This window comes from Stegastes partitus, unplaced genomic scaffold (genome assembly GCF_000690725.1).
Source record: "Stegastes partitus isolate 25-593 unplaced genomic scaffold, Stegastes_partitus-1.0.2 Scaffold1256, whole genome shotgun sequence".
Classification (NCBI taxonomy): Eukaryota; Metazoa; Chordata; class Actinopteri; family Pomacentridae; genus Stegastes; species Stegastes partitus.
In genome coordinates, this window is record NW_007578987.1 from 1,333 (window position 1) to 20,121 (window position 18,789).

The window sequence follows — 18,789 nt, forward strand, 5'->3', positions numbered from 1 at the left end:
CAATAATTTGCAACCATCAATATAGGCTGATAATTCTTATCATAAAGCTAGCACACAATTGCAGACTTTCAAACAATATGGTCTTCAAGACACCATGGGGAAAGCTTGCACTGTTTGATTATAAATTTAAATGTACAAAAAAGGCAGTTTGAAAATCAAGTATAAACATTTAAAAACAATTTTACAAATGGACAAAGTACAAAAAGAGCAACAGTCACTCAAAATGAATAGAAGCAATGTCTGAGGACATGGTCCATAAATAGGAAAAAGATGTTCATCAGTTTACTGTAGGTTAACATGGCTGTTCGGCCGAGAATTGTACAGAAAGTATTACAGAATGTTTTGCATACATTCTTTTTTGGCAGTTTCAGTTCAACTCTGGTGTGTAGAAAAAATAGGCTAGATTTTAAAATACATGGGAGGGTGAAATGGAGAACAGAATGATGTGAGGAGATAGGAGGAGGTGGACTGTTTCATTTCACGCACAAAGACGGACATCTGCACAATCCTTTTGGGCATCTTTGAAAATACATTGGCTTTCAATTCATTGTACTCTTGATTTGCTTAAATGTTTTCCCCCCGGTTTCCAAAAAAAGACAACTTATATTGTAACAAACTGTGCTGGATTTCTTACTGACACAATTTTACACAATTTTGAAATGACGGCCAGATTTGACACCTATTTCTGTCTAAACCACACACAAAAAAATTAGAACCTACATAACCTACAACTACGCTGACAGTGCCATTATGTTCTTTTTGGGTTATAAATCATGCTTTTCTCCAGTGACTGATAGAGGGTTATAATGCAAAACTAAGGAAATATAAAATGTTTTATATCAAGTCCCACAAGATTAGCCTATCCTTAAGGAAAATATTTCTGCCAAAAATACAGTATTATCATATTATTATTATTATTATTATTTGGCCAAAAGGGAAACCGGGGTTTGCCAAAAAAAAAAAAAAAAAATTCAGGCTGCTGTGGATTTTGGAGATAGATCCCAGCAAACAGGAAACCTTAGGGAATCTCCCTGGAACGTTCCCTACAGATTATTTTTTTGTAGAATTTTACAAGGAAATTACAGTTCATTGTAAACACAGCTAAACTAACAGGAACCTTTAAGGAACATTCAGGAAATGTTCCCTGAATGCTAGTATTTCATAAAATCACTGTTTCTTGTAAACAGAAAGCTTACGGACGCTTTCAGGAAGCGCTCCCTGGGGAATTTTATAAGAAAGTCTCAATTTATTGTAAAAGCAGCCCAGAAAACGAACACGAACCTTTAGGGCACGTTCCTTGAAGGTTCCCTGACGGTTCCTGTTTGCTTGGATGGTTGTACATACACATGGGGGGTGAGATTATTAACGAGTACATGAACCTTAGCCCCATGAGGATGAGATTAAAGGAAATCAGTATTTGCGAGATACGTGTTAATAACAAATATGTACAGGACTCCTACGTGCTCGGTGGGGTAAACGAAGGGAACATGGAGCGTTTCTCCGCAGCCAGCCTCCACTGAGAGCGAACAGCTGACAGGAAACGCGACCACTTTCCCCGGAAAGGAGGAGCAGTTTTTATTGTCGCCTGAGAGCTGCTGTAATGGCGGTGTCTCGTCGCTCCTCGCAGCAGCAACAACAGCAAAGTACGTTACAGTCTCCGCCGAGAAACAGCTCTCTTTCGGGCGCTCCTCCGGCCTCCCCGCCGATGTCTTTGCTGACCTCGGCCGTCGGACCCCCGGAGACGGAGAGAGAATGCAGCGGAGGGATTGAGATGGCTCTGGCCTCCCCGGACCTACCAGCCCCGGTCCTGGCCAGCAGTGCAAGCTCCACCACGACAACTTCTGGCGGCGGCAGCAGCGTCTCAAGCCCCGGCTCCGGAGCCACGAGTCCCACCGACGGCAGTAGTGGCATCGGCGGGGCTTTTCGGGAGCTGTTCGAGGCTTGTCGTAACGGGGACGTGTCCCGAGTGAAGAGACTCGTCGACTCGGTGAACGTAAACGCGAAGGACATGGCTGGTCGAAAATCAACTCCCCTTCATTTCGCTGCGGGTAACGATGAGCTAAGCTAACGGAGCAGCAGCATTATGTTGTTAGCTGATGTCTGTGGCCCGCTGGCTGGTTATTACTATATATTGGTCGATGTGCTTATTGCTAACCTATTTTTATGCAATTTTCTTTAATTAGAAGATAAAATGCACAGGTGCAGTTTATCACGTCTCAACACTAGCCTGGCGCTGCTAACCAGCTAACGGGACGCTCTCTAGTCCGGGTTGTTTATCAGACGTGCAGTCAGCATTTCTCAGTCCCTTCTATCATACAGTTTAGAGACACGAAACGACCTGTAATTTAACTACGCTATTCTGATTATCTTAGGAAAACATTTGTTCACGTGTAATATTAGCAAAAGCTGCAATACAACCCAAGTTTACGTTTTTTATGTCCCGCTAGCATTAGCATAAGTTGTCCTGTCCAACATAAATACAGTCCTGCTGTCATGTGGATCAGGCGAGGACGCTCATCTGTGCTGATGCAGTGCATTATTGAGGACTGTAGCTCATAATTTATTAATAGGCACTGAACAGAAATATAAACACAGCCCTCAAATGGTGTTCTTTTTCTGACTTGGAGAAAAAGATAATTATCTTCTGTCTGTTGTGCCTAGAAAATGGGTCATTTTTAGCACATTGTGCATTTAAAAGGTTTTGAGTTGGTTGATCGTTGACAACGTCTTTGAGTTAATCCACATCCTGATCAAATGTGACTTTAAAGGACAATGATCAGACAGTGTGACCAGCACGCAGACAATCCTGTGGCCAGTGACTATAAAAGGTCACCTTAAAATGCAGCTTTATTCCAATGAAACGTGGATATTTGCATGCTGGATGCTGGCATGTTAAGGCTGTATCATTTACAATCCTTTATTGCTCCCCACGCCACGGGAAATTTGCATTGTTACAGCATCAACCTCTTTTACAGCAGCACTAAACATATACATAATAACAATAATATGTAAAATGTATATAAGGATGAAAATTAATAAATACAGTATGAGGAATAACAGTACAAATAAAAATATCCAGGCACTTGATTGTCCACCATCATTTCCCGCAGCATGCTAGAACAGACAATCTGCTCTGGATGTCCAGCAACATGATCCTGTTCCTCATAGCGCCCACCGACTTCCCTCGTCCCTTAAACAAGAGTGGAACATCATTCCACAAGCAGCATCGGCAACTTAATTAACTGTCTGAGTCGCAGATCTGTGACTAATTACCGATTTGTGATTTCTGGTCTGTAGCTCCCCTCTCTCCTTCTGCTCATTATCATTTCTATTATAGTGCGTTTTGATTTTGTTTTTCAGCACAACAATTCTGTTGTAGAGATGCCATGTGTTAGAACAACAAATTCTTGTTACATTGTGGTAAAAAAAAAAGTGACTAGAATTCAACAAAACATTACATGTTGTGTTTATATTTTGTTGAGTATATTTTGGTTGGAATCTACAGATATGATATTATTGTTGCCAGACCGTGCATGTGCAACACTCCTAAGTTAATACTGACGAATACCTTCTTTCCTTGTTTCAGGTTTTGGTAGAAAAGATGTGGTGGAGCATCTGTTGCAAACGGGGGCCAATGTTCATGCCAGGGATGATGGAGGTCTCATCCCTCTGCATAACGCCTGCTCTTTCGGACATGCAGAAGTTGTCAGCCTCCTCTTGTGTCAAGGTGCAGACCCCAACGCCAGAGATAACTGGAACTACACTCCGCTACACGAGGCTGCCATCAAGGGAAAGATAGATGTGTGCATTGGTAAGGATCTCTGGTGGTTCATTTCAAGGAGGAGCAATTCTAGAAATCTCTGATGAATGTTTTTCCAGACTGTTGAAAGTGGTGGTGACACACTAAATTTAACTTAACAAGTAACCGCAAGGTTTGTTTTTCCACTGTTGTCAGGTTTGTGTTTTCTGCCAATGTCCTTGCTGTGAAACCAGCCAAACTGTATTTAAATATTCTCTGCGCTGGGTAATGCAATAGAAATGATTTGAGAACAAAATCTAATTTTTTTTTCTTTTCACTTCTTTCATGCAGTGTTACTCCAACACGGAGCTGATCCAAACATCCGCAATACTGATGGCAAATCTGCTTTGGATCTAGCTGATCCTTCAGCCAAGGCTGTTCTGACCGGTCAGTCCCTTGCAATTACTTAACATGTTTAGAGTAAAGGACTCAAAAACACTTTAGTTTAAAGATGATTGTAATGTAATGGAACCAGTGAAACATAATGATCAGGCAGACTGCATTCACGCAGGAGAGGTTGCACGTGATTATGTCCTGACATCAATGTACCATAATTACAGATATTCTGCAATAACACTGCAGACTAGGCACGACCATCACATTATCTCCTTGTCCTTTACGCTTTTTTTTTTTTTTTTTTTAATGGGTTGCTCGGTTTAGCAGAAGCATGAAAGTGCAGCAAGTTGCTTTGTCAACAGTATTTATTGCATCCTCCTCTTATCTACACCTGAGCTAAGTGTAAAAACTGATAAACTTTGCTCTTTGGCCTTTGATACACACCGCAATAGGCATCCGTTTACAAAACAGACAGTAACTGCCTCCATACCGCAAAGAGTTACACCACTCGTTTATTGAAAGTGTTTGTTATGCTGCGCTCTAATCTCAGTTTTTATTTCCGTCCAGGTGAATACAAGAAGGATGAGCTTCTGGAAGCAGCAAGGTGAGTGTGAATGGCATCGACATCAAGTGGTTGGTGCAGCGAGAGAGAGATTTTTTTTGACAGCATCGCATACATTTTTAATCAGAGTTTGAAACTATACTGGTGTGTATTAAACTTTTGAACATACATGTAACTGTTAAAAACACATAATATGCAGGAACAATAAATGCAACCTGTGATGTGATGTTTGACACCTAAAGCTGACTGTCATCAGCGTGGTAAATGATGTTTAGATTATGGAATTCAGTTTTTCTATTAAAATTCTCACATCAGTCTTTTCAACTGTATGATTACAGAAGTGGAAATGAAGAAAAGCTCATGGCACTGCTGACTCCATTAAATGTCAACTGTCATGCCAGCGATGGCCGCAAGGTAAATGAGCCACTAGTGCCACACCACACTGCACCAGACAGATATCTGTCACATGTTACACAATTTGTTTGCAGTATTGCAAAATGAGTATACTGTATTTTAATAGTTCTTGACAAAAAAAGCAAAAAGCTTTCTGTGGCAGGCAGCGTGTGAGTCAAGGATACACCCTACAGTCGGTTTGCGGCTGGATTAGTTTGTGTGGTGCGGGTATAAAGGGTGTGGGAGGGTATTACTTTGGACAAACCACTGTGCAACATACATGTTGTAAGTGTTTTTCTGTCTGTAATTATGCATGTGTGACGCATCTTTGAAATCCATGTGCTTCTGTCCAATCATCTCAACTCAGCAGCATCATTAATCCCCCACGGTGTGTGTAGGTTCAACTCTTCAATTTTTCCAGTTTTGTTTTTTGTATCAACTACAAAAAAAACAGTATTTTCATCCAGTTAGTTAAGTTAGTTGATTATATATTCATTTTGTTGAAAGTAAAGTAGATACTACTTTACTGTTTAGTGTTTTATTGATCATTTTTTAGCATGTTTGAGCCCGGTGTCTCAATGGCAATATTGTCTCTCTTTCCCCACATCACCTTTCCATGCTAGTTGCTGGAGGGAAAATCTTTGTAATCATGAAATCTGTGTAGGTGCACAAGCATCTGCTCAGATCAGAGAGACTTCAGTTTAATTATTCTGCTCAGTTTGTTTCTGTGTACTTTCTAGTGTCTGTGGAACTTGCTCTAAATGTATGCAATGTTTAGAACAACGTAAACTATTTCTAGTATTCATTTAGTTTCTTTTTCTTCTTTGTGGTTGAGTGGCGGTGAAGGATATTAGTACAAAGATACAATATTTTTATAGAACACACTCAGCACTCCTCTTTCTGACTTTAGTCAGTATTTAGCAATGCTAATTTAGGAGAAGGATCATTTTTGCTTTTCATCCCCATGTTGCATAATGAATTGGGTAATTGCTTTTTTGGTGTGTGTGGCTGTCATTGTTTTTGTGTGCGGGCTTCTTTTATTCATTTTTGCTTATTTGTCCAGCATGCATTAGTTTGTTAGTTCTTGAGAAATTATTGAAATATTTCCATTCTTATCTCAAACATACTTTCTTAATTTTGTAAGTTACTCCAAAAAAAAAAAGAAAAGCAGAATCACCAACTAAACTATAACAGTCCATTGTCGCTAACAGTATATTAGCATCATTTCATTTCATTCATTCCTAACCCTGTTTCTTCCACAGCAGTTAAAGTTTTACTCCTTTGCAGTATATGTAGAGTTTGCATGATCCAAACCAGTAAGCCAGTGAAGTCTGGGATTAAACCAGCACACATTAACCAGTCCTTGTTTTTCCACAAAGCTATAGAGAAAACAGAGGAGGAGAAGTCACACCGTCCCTCCAGCTATTTAACCTCTCTGGCCTTGTCTCATTTTTACCTCAGATCTGTTTTTGCAGATCAAATAGTAATTTGTAACTAGGTTTTGTGTTTCATTAACTTTAAGGGAGAGAGAAATTGCTATGAAAAGATACTGTCATTTTGTAATTTTTGTTTCATTTTGTTTTCCGTGTGACTCTGGCAACATTTGTCGATCAGTCAACATCACAAAAAATGCTGGTAAGTTGACCTTGATAACGGCCACTTGATTGATGCACTGTTGTGATCTTCTTTTTGTTTTATTCCTTTTTAATCCATTGTTTTTATTTGACCAATACGCTGGCTGTCACTCGTTAATTGCACATCATGGACCTGGGTGTACGGGTCACTCATGTATCCTACCCTGATGCTCCTCTGTTGTGTGTGAGTGCGTGTGTTTGTGTGCGCGCGGCATGTAAGTGAGTAAATGAATGAGTTGGGTTGGTGTCATGGTGACGACTCATCTTTTTTGAATTTGGAGAGGAGCTCAAAATGTCCACTGCCTGCTTTCTTCAGCGTCTGTCCTCTGTCCTCTGCACACTCACCCACACTTCTCCAACTTTCAATCACTTGCTCATACGTTCAGTATCTGATTTGGCTTTTAATTTATTAATGTCTTCATGTGTTTTGATGATGATCACTCATGCATGCCTCAAGGCCTGCCCCTCTGCATTTTGTCAAGCGAATCTTGAATTTGTGTCTGTGAAATATGTGTCTACTTCACGTTGCCTGTCGGATCAGTTGGTATGCAGTAATGAATGGACTACATCTCACCTGTCATTGTAGTGCTATGCTACCCTCCATGGTAATAACTTGTGATTGCTTCTGATTGCTCGTGCCATCCCACACTGAATGATGCCTCCACGATTCAACTCTCTCATCGGTCTTGATGTTACCACTGTGGCTTGAGATCTCGCGCTTGACCTTTGGGGTTTTATGTTAATATCACTGCATGGAAATTTAAATGAATGATGTCCCTCCTTTTGATTGTAAGCTTGACCTGAGCTAGACTTTGAAATAGAGAACAGATGCTACTGAAGTTGGATTTGCAGCTTTGCTTACACTAACATTCATTTTCCTTGGCTGAAATGAAGCCATTTGATTTGATTTTTGACTTATACTTTGCAGAGATGCTTTTTCAAACACTCAGCCTGCTTATTGGAGCTTCACTGCATCCTATTACGGTTGGGATTCAATAGTATTTCATCAAACCAAAAATCCAGTATTGAATCCACTTACTTGCCTAAAATCTAATTAAATCCATCTTCTATATAGTTTCAAAGATTTAAAGTAACAATAGTGATAAATTATCAAATCAACAACGAAGATTTGCTTAATTTTCTTCTTTATTGTGCTAAATGTATTGCAGTCTTCATGAAATTGGAGATTACCAACATTTAATAACTGGAACTACACATATTTTAAGCAGGATATTGTGTCCCAACCGTAATTCACATCCAGCCATTTTGAATTTAATTCTCTAACAGCACAAGCAGATTCTTTCTTGCCAGCTTACTGCATAAAACTTACTTTTAAAGCCCCAAGACTTAAAAGAATATTTATTTCATTGATCTTATCAAATGAAAGTTGAGGTATTTGAGTAATGTTATTGAAGTTGCTTGTTGTCACGCACTAAGGTCAGACACAGTATCGACAACAACTGAATTTTGTCGCTGGATTTGCCCACGTACTACATTGACCTTTGCATCGTCATATCCGCCATTCATCTGCAACTCACCAAGCATAGCCTGTCGTAGCACATTGCTTCTGGCCCTAATCAGCCGCTTGCTCCTGTGGCCATCGAAGGCAGAACACGCTAAACACGCCAGCCGTCTTTGTGCGTTAACAAACGGTTCTCTCTTTCAGTCGACGCCCCTCCACCTGGCTGCCGGCTACAACCGGGTCCGCATCGTTCAACTTCTTCTACAGCATGGCGCTGATGTTCATGCCAAGGATAAGGGGTGAGGCGCTTTTTTTTCCCAGAAAAAGACACAAAATCTTAATTTTCCCCTCAGTTATAATTTGTGACGCTGATGTCTTGTCCTGCAGCGGCCTGGTTCCTCTTCACAATGCCTGCTCGTACGGCCACTTTGAGGTCACTGAACTTCTGCTCAAAGTAAGACTCACAAAAACTTACAGTTCTTTCTTTGATGAGAAAGTCAAACTTGCTTGTGTTAGATAGGAATATTGAGTGTAACTGCTTTCGCTCTGCAATATGACATTTTTTGCATTGGTTGCACATGAGTTAATGCATCACTTGAAGCAAAGAAATCGTGTTGAAGCAAATGTGGAAAGCTTTTAATCTGTAACAAAAGTGCAGATTCTCTTCTAGCAATGGTAGAAAACTGTTGCATTTAGTTCACCTGATAAAATTTTGCCTGTGAGAAGATAATTAGGTAAAAGTATCTCATCCTAGTGGACGTTTGTGTGTGTAGTTAATTGTAAAATTAATTTAAGACTTGGGAATTTTTTTGGAAATCAATTCCAATTATTTTCAGTCCTGTGGCCACAAACTAGGTGATATATTTTGTGTGTCCTGTCCTGTTAGTTTGCTGGTAGAATGTGGTGTAAAAATTCGTACCATCCATTCACCAATTATTATAATGAGGAACAAATAGAAATGACTTGAGCTGATTACATTAGATGATCTTCTAATGTGAGATACTGAGATGTGAAAAGTAAACAAGTGCTGTTCTCTCTGCAGCACGGAGCCTGTGTGAACGCCATGGATTTGTGGCAGTTCACTCCCCTTCACGAGGCAGCGTCCAAGAACCGAGTGGAGGTTTGCTCCTTGCTGCTGAGCCACGGGGCCGATCCCACCCTGCTCAACTGTCACAGCAAGAGCGCTGTGGACATGGCCCCGACTCCAGAACTTAAAGAAAGGCTCACTTGTGAGTTTCCACTCAGCCACAGCACACGCTTAGACACACAGTGATGACTGGAAAAATGCTTTGTAAACACAGAGATACAATTATAGGTATTAGCAGTTTGCTTGGATTTTGCTGCAGAAACCCAACTCAGTTTAGCTCTTTTCTATGGAAATGCAACAAATAGGGAACCTAATGTCTCTCGAAATGCATTTGTTTTCAAAAATTAGACTTACCATTTTCTGTTCTTTTCCACACAGATGAGTTCAAAGGTCACTCACTGCTGCAGGCCGCTCGGGAGGCCGACATGGCTAAAGTGAAGAAGACGCTGGCTCTGGAGATCATCAGCTTCAAACATCCTCAAACCAACGAGACAGCTCTGGTCAGTCTTCTGACTAGTTTAATAACTAAAAATCACATTGGAGGGCAGGATAGAAAATACAGTCTCTTCAGTGCTGATAGAGTTACCTTTCTTTTTTATCTCTAAACGCCTGGTTAATTAAGTGACACTGCCAGCAATGCTTTGTATGATTAACTGATGAAATGCTAAAATACAAGCAGTTTAGCAGACTTTAGCAGACAGTTATTTAATTTTTCCTTTTGGCAGAGCTTTGACTGTTGATGTGTATTTCAGCACTGTGCTGTGGCTTCCCCACATCCTAAGAGAAAACAGGTGACTGAGTTGTTGCTGCGTAAAGGTGCCAACATCAATGAGAAGAACAAAGAGTAAGTTTACAACAATTTTTTTTGTATTTTACATATATTTTTAACAATAAAGTTGATTAGGGCACGAGAATCTTACAGTTGTCGCAGATGTATCTTGAGAACAATGACCTTACAAACAAAACACCATCCACAAAACCAAAGAGTAACAGCACTAGAACCCAGGTGGGATTTTAAGTATAAAAATCTCCCACCTGACAATCAGCGTTGCAAACTAATCAAATAATCAGTGTGCTTGATGTAGACTGCCGGACAAGCTGATGTCTTAAAGAAATAGACACAGGAAATCAAATGTGTTCAACACATTACTGAAATGAGATAGTGGCATAAAAACACAAACACCTGATGTGATAACATAAACAGTACAACTTATTGTCTCGTGTGTTTCAGCTTCATGACTCCATTGCATGTTGCTGCCGAGAGAGCTCACAATGACATCCTGGAGGTGCTGCAGAAACACGGAGCAAAGGTTCGTTTTTGTAAAATGGTATAAGGAAATGTGATCTGGAGAGTTTATAGTATCTGTTTGCTGAAACTTAACTTCCCTTTCTCTGACCCCAGGTGAATGCTGTGGATACACTAGGTCAGACAGCTCTGCACAGAGCCGCGTTGGCTGGTCACATCCAGACCTGTAAGCTGCTGCTGAGCTACGGAGCCGACCCCTCCATCGTGTCTCTACAGGGTTTCACTGCTGCTCAGATGGGTAACGAGGCTGTTCAACAGATCCTCAATGGTAATCACCACGCTTCTCACTCTATTGGATTGTCTGCTTTTAGGTTGGAAGTCAAAAATCTGAGAATGACAATGAACATTATGTTTTCCTGTCCAAGATGTCACAGATTTTGTTTGAAGATTTAAACCCTGATCATGTGATTTCATATGACATATGTGGGTCTCGTTTGACAGTGTTTTTTGTTGACTTTCTTTTATTCCAGAAAATGTTCCTACACGCAATTCTGATGTCGACTACAGATTTTTGGAGGCAGCCAAAGCAGGAGATCTGGATACAGTGCAAGTAAGTAAATTGAATCTTGTGTATAAAAATTCAACCCACTTTCACAGAGATGCATTAATTGCACTAAAATCTTTTTTTTTTTTTTTTTACACTTTTAGTTCTTGAAGAATTTGTAGCACTGAAATTACTGTGAAAGTCCAATTTTCATTGTCCTGTGAATTTGTTGTCATACCACTCAGGTGATTACTAATTATTATATTGTTTCTGTGAATGGCAGCAACTTTGCACCCCCCAGAATGTAAACTGCCGGGACTTGGAGGGCCGCCACTCCACTCCTCTCCACTTTGCAGCTGGTTACAACCGAGTGGCTGTCGTTGAATACCTGTTACACCACGGAGCTGATGTTCATGCCAAAGACAAGGGGTGAGTTCTTGAAGCACCATTTTATTAAAAAACAAAAAAGGGAAGAATTATTTAAATATGTTTTGATTGTTAAAGCTAATATTATTTTCTTATCTCCTACAACTTGTGTATGTCAGTATTTTGTACAGTTGATATTTTTTCTGCAATGGACATAAATCAGAGTTTAAGTAGATTCAATCAGACATCTTCTGATTTGGATATTCACTTGTGTTTTCCCTTCTCCAGCGGTCTGGTTCCCCTCCACAACGCATGCTCATATGGTCACTATGAAGTGGCCGAGCTGCTGGTCAGACATGGAGCTTCAGTCAACGTGGCCGACCTTTGGAAGTTTACTCCACTTCATGAGGCGGCAGCCAAAGGAAAATACGAGATCTGTAAACTGCTGCTTAAAGTGAGGATCCATTATTGTCATCTGTCACAAGCCCTGTTGTACATGTAGTTGTGTAATGTGTTGTGTAATTGTATTGGTTTTGATGATGATGATCATGAGGGGGAGATGGATCCCTTTGACCCATGAAACTTCACAGTTTCATGTGTACCAAATATTTCTGTAAAACAGTGCAATAAATATCTTCAAATTCTTCTGTTCAGCATGGAGCTGATCCATCCAAGAAGAACCGTGATGGCAACATGCCACTGGACATGGTGAAAGATGGAGACACAGACATCCAGGACCTGCTGAGAGGTGATGCCGCCCTGCTAGACGCTGCCAAGAAGGGCTGCCTGGCCCGAGTGCAGAAACTCTGCTCCCCAGAGAATATCAACTGCAGGGATACACAAGGACGCAACTCCACACCACTCCACCTCGCAGGTACTGTCTGCTATGACAAGTTCCTGGTTTTGTCTTCTTGTGATGTAAACTTTACAGGGAAGTTGAAAGATGTTTCTTTGTAGTCTCTTCTTGAAATGTTGAAAAGTGAAAAGCTTGGAAGGTTATTTCTGATATTGCGGCTTTTTGTTTATCTAGTGGTGTGTTGTATGTGTTTTCTCTTTCTGTCTGCTTCTGCTCGATCTGTCTTGCAAAAAAGATCCTAAGGTCGTTCAGACTGCCTAATTAAATTACTATACATTTCAAAAAGTGTTTTTAAGTGCTGTTTTTATGCATAATGTTACAGACTGTACATTTTCCTGGTCTGATTCCTGTTCCTTCTCCGCAGCTGGCTACAACAACCTTGAGGTGGCAGAGTATCTGCTGGAACATGGGGCTGATGTCAATGCCCAGGACAAAGGAGGCCTTATCCCTCTTCATAATGCTGCTTCTTATGGGGTCAGTCTCAGCAACATAAACACAAACATGTTACGCATTATATACTGACTCTGTGGGATTCAGACAGCTTGAAGCTACAGAAAAATGTGTAAATTTTTAAATTAAAATGTATTTATTGTGTTGTTGGTTGTACCCTCAGTTCTTGAAATGCTGTCAATAGGTGACTTTCCACTGCAGGCAGGGCAAGCCTGAGGGGGTGTCAACATTTACAGTAACAGCCTTTCTGTTTCTATTGCGTTGTAGGGTCTGACAGTTTTGACTGTGTTAACTCCAAATCCACCAAAAAGTAGTAGCTACTAGATGTACCTCCAGTTCCATGAGCACGTAGGAAATAGAACAAATCATCGTTTGTTACGTTGTTTGTTATCTTAGTCTAGACTACTACTCAAGGAAGACACTGAGAGGGCACAAAAGTATTAGTATAAGTATTAGTATAACTATTTCTTCTCCTCTCCAAATTTAACCAGTCAGAAACAAGACCATGCAGCACAATAGTTCATTCAGGGCAGCTCAGAAATACCAACCATGGAGATTGGTACTTTTTTCTCCCCTGAAAGAGGTTCTACAGGAGCTGGTTTTTGTGGTCAAGACATGCACTAACAATTGGGCCACCCCAAACCGCCCACAAGTCCCTGCAGTGAAAAACAACTCAATAACTGTTAACTGGTTCTTTCATCTAATGTTCTGTGTTTGACTTGCCCTCTGTTTCCTCTCTTCCTCACAGCACGTGGACATTGCAGCCCTACTGATCAAGTACAATACGTGTGTGAATGCCACAGACAAATGGGCTTTCACCCCCCTCCATGAAGCAGCCCAGAAGGGGCGTACGCAGCTCTGTGCGCTGCTGCTGGCTCATGGAGCCGACCCCACCATGAAGAACCAAGAGGGCCAGACAGCTCTGGACCTGGCTACGGTAAGGGCTTCTGCCAGAGAGACAAATGTCTGTGTTTTCCCCGAGTCGTTCTCTGGTGTGTTTTGCCACGACTTGTTCACTGAAGGCCTGAAACTCTTCACTCTACTGGAATGATCCAAGAGAGAATTTGTAGTAAATAAATGTACTTGAACTTAGACCAAGCTCATTTCAACTTTTTTTCTTTTTTAAATTTTTTTCTGCTATCCCTACAGGCCGATGATATCCGAGCCCTGCTGATGGACGCTATGCCACCAGACGCCCTGCCCAGCTGCTTCAAGCCTCAGGCCACAGTGGTCAGCGCCTCCGTCATCTCCCCTGCCTCCACGCCGTCCTGTCTGTCAGCTGCCAGCAGCATAGACAACTTGGCCGGGCCCCTCACAGAGCTGGCTGCTGCTGCTGCCTCCGGGTCCTCCGGGGTGGCAGATGGAGCCACGGGCACTGACCGCAAAGAAGGAGAAAGTAAGTTTGTTGAACTCATCGTATGGAACTCAAGTTTGTAAAAGTAGTCAACACAGAAGAACGTGGGCCTGAAAATGGTGGAGGAGCTCCTATGTTTACATTCTTGTCGAAGAATAATTTTAAATTCAGTCTAACATTTAGTTTTTTTTTTCATAGTGGCAATGTTGGACATGAATATAAGTCAGTTCCTGAAGAGCCTGGGCCTGGAACACCTAAGGGACATCTTTGAAAGGGAGCAGGTCAGTAACAGAGTCTTTTCGACCATTAAAAAAAAAAAAAAAAAAAAAGAATACATTGAAATAGGCCTCTGTAACTCAATGGCTGTTTATTGTAACAGCAGTGTTAATGATCAAACAGAACGACAATGCACGAGTCAACAGATTTTTACTGTTCTGGTGTTCTCTTTTCTAGATCACTCTGGACGTGCTCGCCGACATGGGCCACGAGGAGCTGAAGGAGATTGGGATTAATGCATACGGCCACCGACACAAGCTCATCAAGGGTGTTGAGAGACTGCTGGGTGGCCAGCAAGGTGAGGAAGCATCTGTTTTTTGTTTTTTTTGTTTGGTGTCTTTTTTTTTTTTTTTTACTAAAACTGTTCTTCAAACGTTGAACATTTTCAGATATTACAAATAGAGGCTTTAACTTCGACTGTTGTTCACTTTTCAGGTGCCAACCCATACCTGACATTCCACTGTGCCAGCCAGGGCACCATCCTAATAGACCTCGCCCCAGATGACAAGGAGTACCAGTCTGTGGAGGAGGAGGTGAGCTGACCTTACATATCTGTGGATCTGACATCTATTCATGCTGTGGTTTTTGTAATCGGCATTCCTTTTTTGTATTTAAGCAGGTATTGAATATGTATATGTATATAAACTCAAAACGTTTCCACAAAATTCTAATCAACTTGTCTACAATGGTTTGCAGAGAACTAAGTTCACACATTCTATATAAAGGCATTTTAAGTAATTACACAATTGCTAATTGTGTATAGCTTTTCTTTAAAGAGCTTGTAGAGTAATTACTGATGGCTAGTGAAAAGGAGGAAGGATTTTCCTGATTATTAAAATGTTGTGTGTCCCTCAGATGCAGAGCACCATCAGAGAACACAGAGACGGAGGCAACGCTGGTGGTGTCTTCAGCAGATACAACATCATCAAGGTCTGAACCATGAATCGATCTGTGCTTGTCTGTTTCCATAATCCACAAAACACTGAGCAGCTTTTATATTTTTGTTTTGTTAGCAAGTGGGTATTAATCAAAGCTCATACAGCCAGTTTCCCAGACATTGATTAAGCTTAGTCAGGGCCAAAAAAAAAAAATAATAATGAAGATCTCAATTGGAAAAAAGTTTTCAGTCTAGGATTAGGTTTAATCCATGTCTGGGAAATTGAGCCGGTATTGCTGTAATGTCAACTAATGTATGTGAGTCAGCCGTTAATTATTGGTGTGAAGCACACAACTCCTGACATCATGTGTGATATGTGTTGTATTGTGCCCCACAGATTCAGAAGGTGGTAAATAAGAAGCTGAGGGAACGTTACACCCACAGGCAGAAAGAGATCGCAGATGAGAACCACAACCATCACAATGAGCGGATGTTGTTTCACGGTGAGCACACCCACAGTCACATCTGTTTTGTCAGCAAAAGTATGTCATTTGAATTTAGGGCAACTATATTTTAAACTTTCTGGCATATGTCTGTGTGTAATGCTTTATGTGTTGGTTGTACATAACATCATATTGTGTTGTATTTTCCTTCAGGTTCCCCTTTCATCAACGCCATTATCCACAAAGGTTTTGATGAGCGCCACGCCTACATAGGAGGGATGTTTGGAGCAGGGATCTACTTTGCAGAGAACTCCTCAAAGAGCAATCAGTACGTCTACGGCATTGGTGGAGGCACGGGCTGCCCGACGCACAAAGATCGATCCTGCTACCTGTGCCACAGGTAACTTTGACTTGCATGGCTTAATGCTCCCCGGCACTGTGCTGGAATTCCAGCATGTGACTGTGGACATTTCACATTTGAAAAGAGACAATTATTTGTATGTGGAAACTATACTTACATATATTACTATATTATGTCTTTATATGTATGTATACAGCCATAAGAGAAAAAAAAAGTTTGCCCTGATTAAAATAGACCAACTTTATTGTGAAAACCGTTTGCTTACACTGGCTCTGCAAGTGACAGATTAATAATGCTTATGGCTCTGCTACTTTGAGAAATCACTGCAGTAAACAGGATATCGGTTTTGTTTTCATATCTTCTCATCAGTACTTCAGACTAATTTGGCCTATAATGCTGGATGCACTGTTTAGAGACCAACAGAGGAAGAAGCTTTTAAAGGTCTGAAAGGTGGTTTAGGTTAAGTGTAGGCTATTGGATGTTCTTTATAGCTTTGAAGGTTGTGCTTGAACTTTAATAATATTAGCCTAAGAGACTATGAGTCGATTTCTGCCTGCAGAAAAGGTAAGTTACAAGATAATACATTTTTCCACGATTTGGACCTGTCAAGGTAATGTAAGAATGCAATCTGTCATCCATCTGGCTTATAGCCTACAGCTAACTAGTAACTCTAATTTCTTCCTTTTGTGTTTTGTTTCTATGTTTGATATCTGTAATCAAAACACGTTCAGTCATCATCAAGATTTATCATAAAACGCCCTTCCCTCCACTTTTTCTCTTAACCCCCGAACACATTTTAGATACAGACATTTTCCTTACTTGAAGCCATAGATGTGACATGACCCTTTAAAGTCAGGGGTTAACATCAGTTTCAAACTAAACTACAGCATCAAATATGTTTTTGTTGTGAAACTCAGTTCCCTTTTGTTGTTGTCAGAGTAACAGTTTTGTACACAAAGGTGTGGGGACACTTGCGTATGACCTTTTTCATCTCTCTCAGGCAAATGCTGTTCTGCCGAGTCACTTTGGGGAAGTCCTTCCTACAGTTCAGTGCCATGAAGATGGCTCACGCCCCCCCAGGACATCATTCAGTAATCGGGCGGCCCAGTGTTAACGGCCTAGCCTACGCTGAGTACGTCATCTACAGAGGAGAGCAGGTAAAAAAAGAGAAAGGATAATTTTAATTCCCTAAATTCTGTTTAGTTCATAGCATCAGCAAAGATAGATTTACTGTCTACTGTGTGATGTTGGCTAACATCCTGCTATGTTCTCCCTCAGGCCTACCCAGAGTACCTCATCACCTACCAGATCCTTAAACCAGAGAGTGCAGCCCAGGCTGCTGCAGGAGCTGAGCAGAAGTCGTAGTTACTTTATGTTACACACACTCACACAAAAAGGACTCGATGCTCGTTATTTTTCTCCTTTGTAGTGCAAATGCCTAAACACCTTTTTATTTACCAAACACATTTCCAGTCTTCTGTCCAGTAGAACCCATGGTGACCAGTGCTTCATGAGCAGATATGCTGTATAATACTGTCCTACTCATGGTGATGACACACTTTGTTTGTTATCTTTGTTTTTTTTTTTTGCATCGGCTGCATGTTAATACAGAAGCATGTAAGGCCCAATAGCGTGCGTGGGTTAGTTCAGTGTCTCTCCCCTCCCTCCCCCTCCTCACCAATCAAGAGGATGCTTGTAGAGACTTTGAAGTATCAGCATTAACAGTTTGCCACTCTGTGTCGCCTCATGCCTTGTGACTTTGGAGAATCACCAAACCCCCCCCCATCCCATCTTCACGTCGAAACACACACATATACACTGTCACACTGTCCGAGCCTGAAACCTGTGGACTACTACTACCACCCCACCGTATCTGGGTTCATCCTGTAGAGAATGGCCTGCAGTAACTGTGATTTTAATGCTAACCTATAACACTACCAGACAGGTAATAGTGCGTCATTGCTATGCTGTAATGCTGACTTCCCCAACTTTCAACCCAAGAACACTACAAACACTGAGCTGAAATGTTTTTAGTGGTTTTATTCAGGGCTGGACGTGCTTGATTGAGAAAGGGCTCTCCGTCAAATCGCAAAATTTAGGATTATTTTATCGATGTCACAATCTTGATTTGTATGAGAGAGGATGTGTGCTCAGCAGTGCATCGTAAGGCATCATAATTAGATGAAGGTGTACATTAAAAGCATTATACTGTATATGACTGTGCTTCATACAGTGGAGTTGGTATATGTTGAAATGTGCTTGTGATGCCTTACAGCCAGTGAACTCATCAAAGCACCCTTTCTGTCGCCATGGTCTTACTCACAGACATCCCACGCATAAGGATTTGCACTTTTACATAGAAAAACCTATTTAAGTTATTTTGAATTTAAATTGCAAATTTGCGGAAAAAAATATTTGTACAGGTTGTGTAAATGGTTGTGTATAACTGTTGCTGTTTAACAGTATCTTTGAGTTAAACTGTAAATGACATTGAATTTTCCTTCCATGCCTTCTTGATTCTCCCATTATTTTTTTTTAATAAATGTCCCATTAACAGTTTGTTGTCTGATGTTTCTGTGAATATTCTCATGGTCTGACTATTTCTTTACTCAACATTTTATATCACTTTAGTTATTTGCAAATGTAACCAACAAGAAAAGTTGAGACGGCGTATGTTCAGTGTAGAGAACCAAGGCCAAAATCAAGAGTAGATGGTATTTAAAAGTTGTCTATTATAAACGTA

The 18,789-nt window shown here is 40.8% G+C and overlaps 1 protein-coding gene across 2 annotated transcripts; it reads left to right on the plus strand.

Moving 5' to 3' along the window:
- Positions 1 to 1,599: 1,599 nt before the first annotated feature.
- On the plus strand, positions 1,600 to 18,605 carry LOC103369208 (tankyrase-1-like). 2 transcript variants are annotated; one of them, XM_008297864.1, is made up of 28 exons: positions 1,600 to 2,048; positions 3,587 to 3,811; positions 4,091 to 4,186; positions 4,703 to 4,739; positions 5,036 to 5,111; positions 6,705 to 6,725; positions 8,391 to 8,485; positions 8,574 to 8,640; positions 9,229 to 9,415; positions 9,652 to 9,773; positions 10,026 to 10,117; positions 10,505 to 10,583; positions 10,676 to 10,847; positions 11,050 to 11,129; positions 11,347 to 11,492; positions 11,718 to 11,883; positions 12,084 to 12,303; positions 12,650 to 12,759; positions 13,484 to 13,672; positions 13,885 to 14,131; positions 14,288 to 14,370; positions 14,543 to 14,663; positions 14,801 to 14,898; positions 15,221 to 15,295; positions 15,640 to 15,745; positions 15,899 to 16,085; positions 17,047 to 17,203; positions 17,325 to 18,605. In XM_008297864.1, the coding sequence occupies exons 1-28, from the start codon at positions 1,601 to 1,603 to the stop codon at positions 17,409 to 17,411; spliced, it is 3,789 nt and encodes a 1,262-aa protein (XP_008296086.1). In that variant the 5' UTR covers position 1,600; the 3' UTR covers positions 17,412 to 18,605. The 2 variants fall into 2 exon arrangements, with proteins under 2 accessions (XP_008296086.1, XP_008296087.1); XM_008297865.1 differs by lacking the exon at positions 6,705 to 6,725.
- Positions 18,606 to 18,789: the final 184 nt, after the last annotated feature.

What these genes read in the sequence shown, in the direction of transcription:
- LOC103369208 (XM_008297864.1), top strand. Translation starts at nt 1,601, where the DNA reads ATGGCGGTGTCTCGTCGCTCCTCGCAGCAGCAACAACAGCAAAGTACG. An exon ending in TCCCCTTCATTTCGCTGCGG is followed by an intron (nt 2,049 to 3,586) that starts GTAACGATGAGC and finishes TCCTTGTTTCAG; the next exon opens with GTTTTGGTAGAAAAGATGTG. An exon ending in TGCAGAAACACGGAGCAAAG is followed by an intron (nt 10,584 to 10,675) that starts GTTCGTTTTTGT and finishes CTCTGACCCCAG; the next exon opens with GTGAATGCTGTGGATACACT.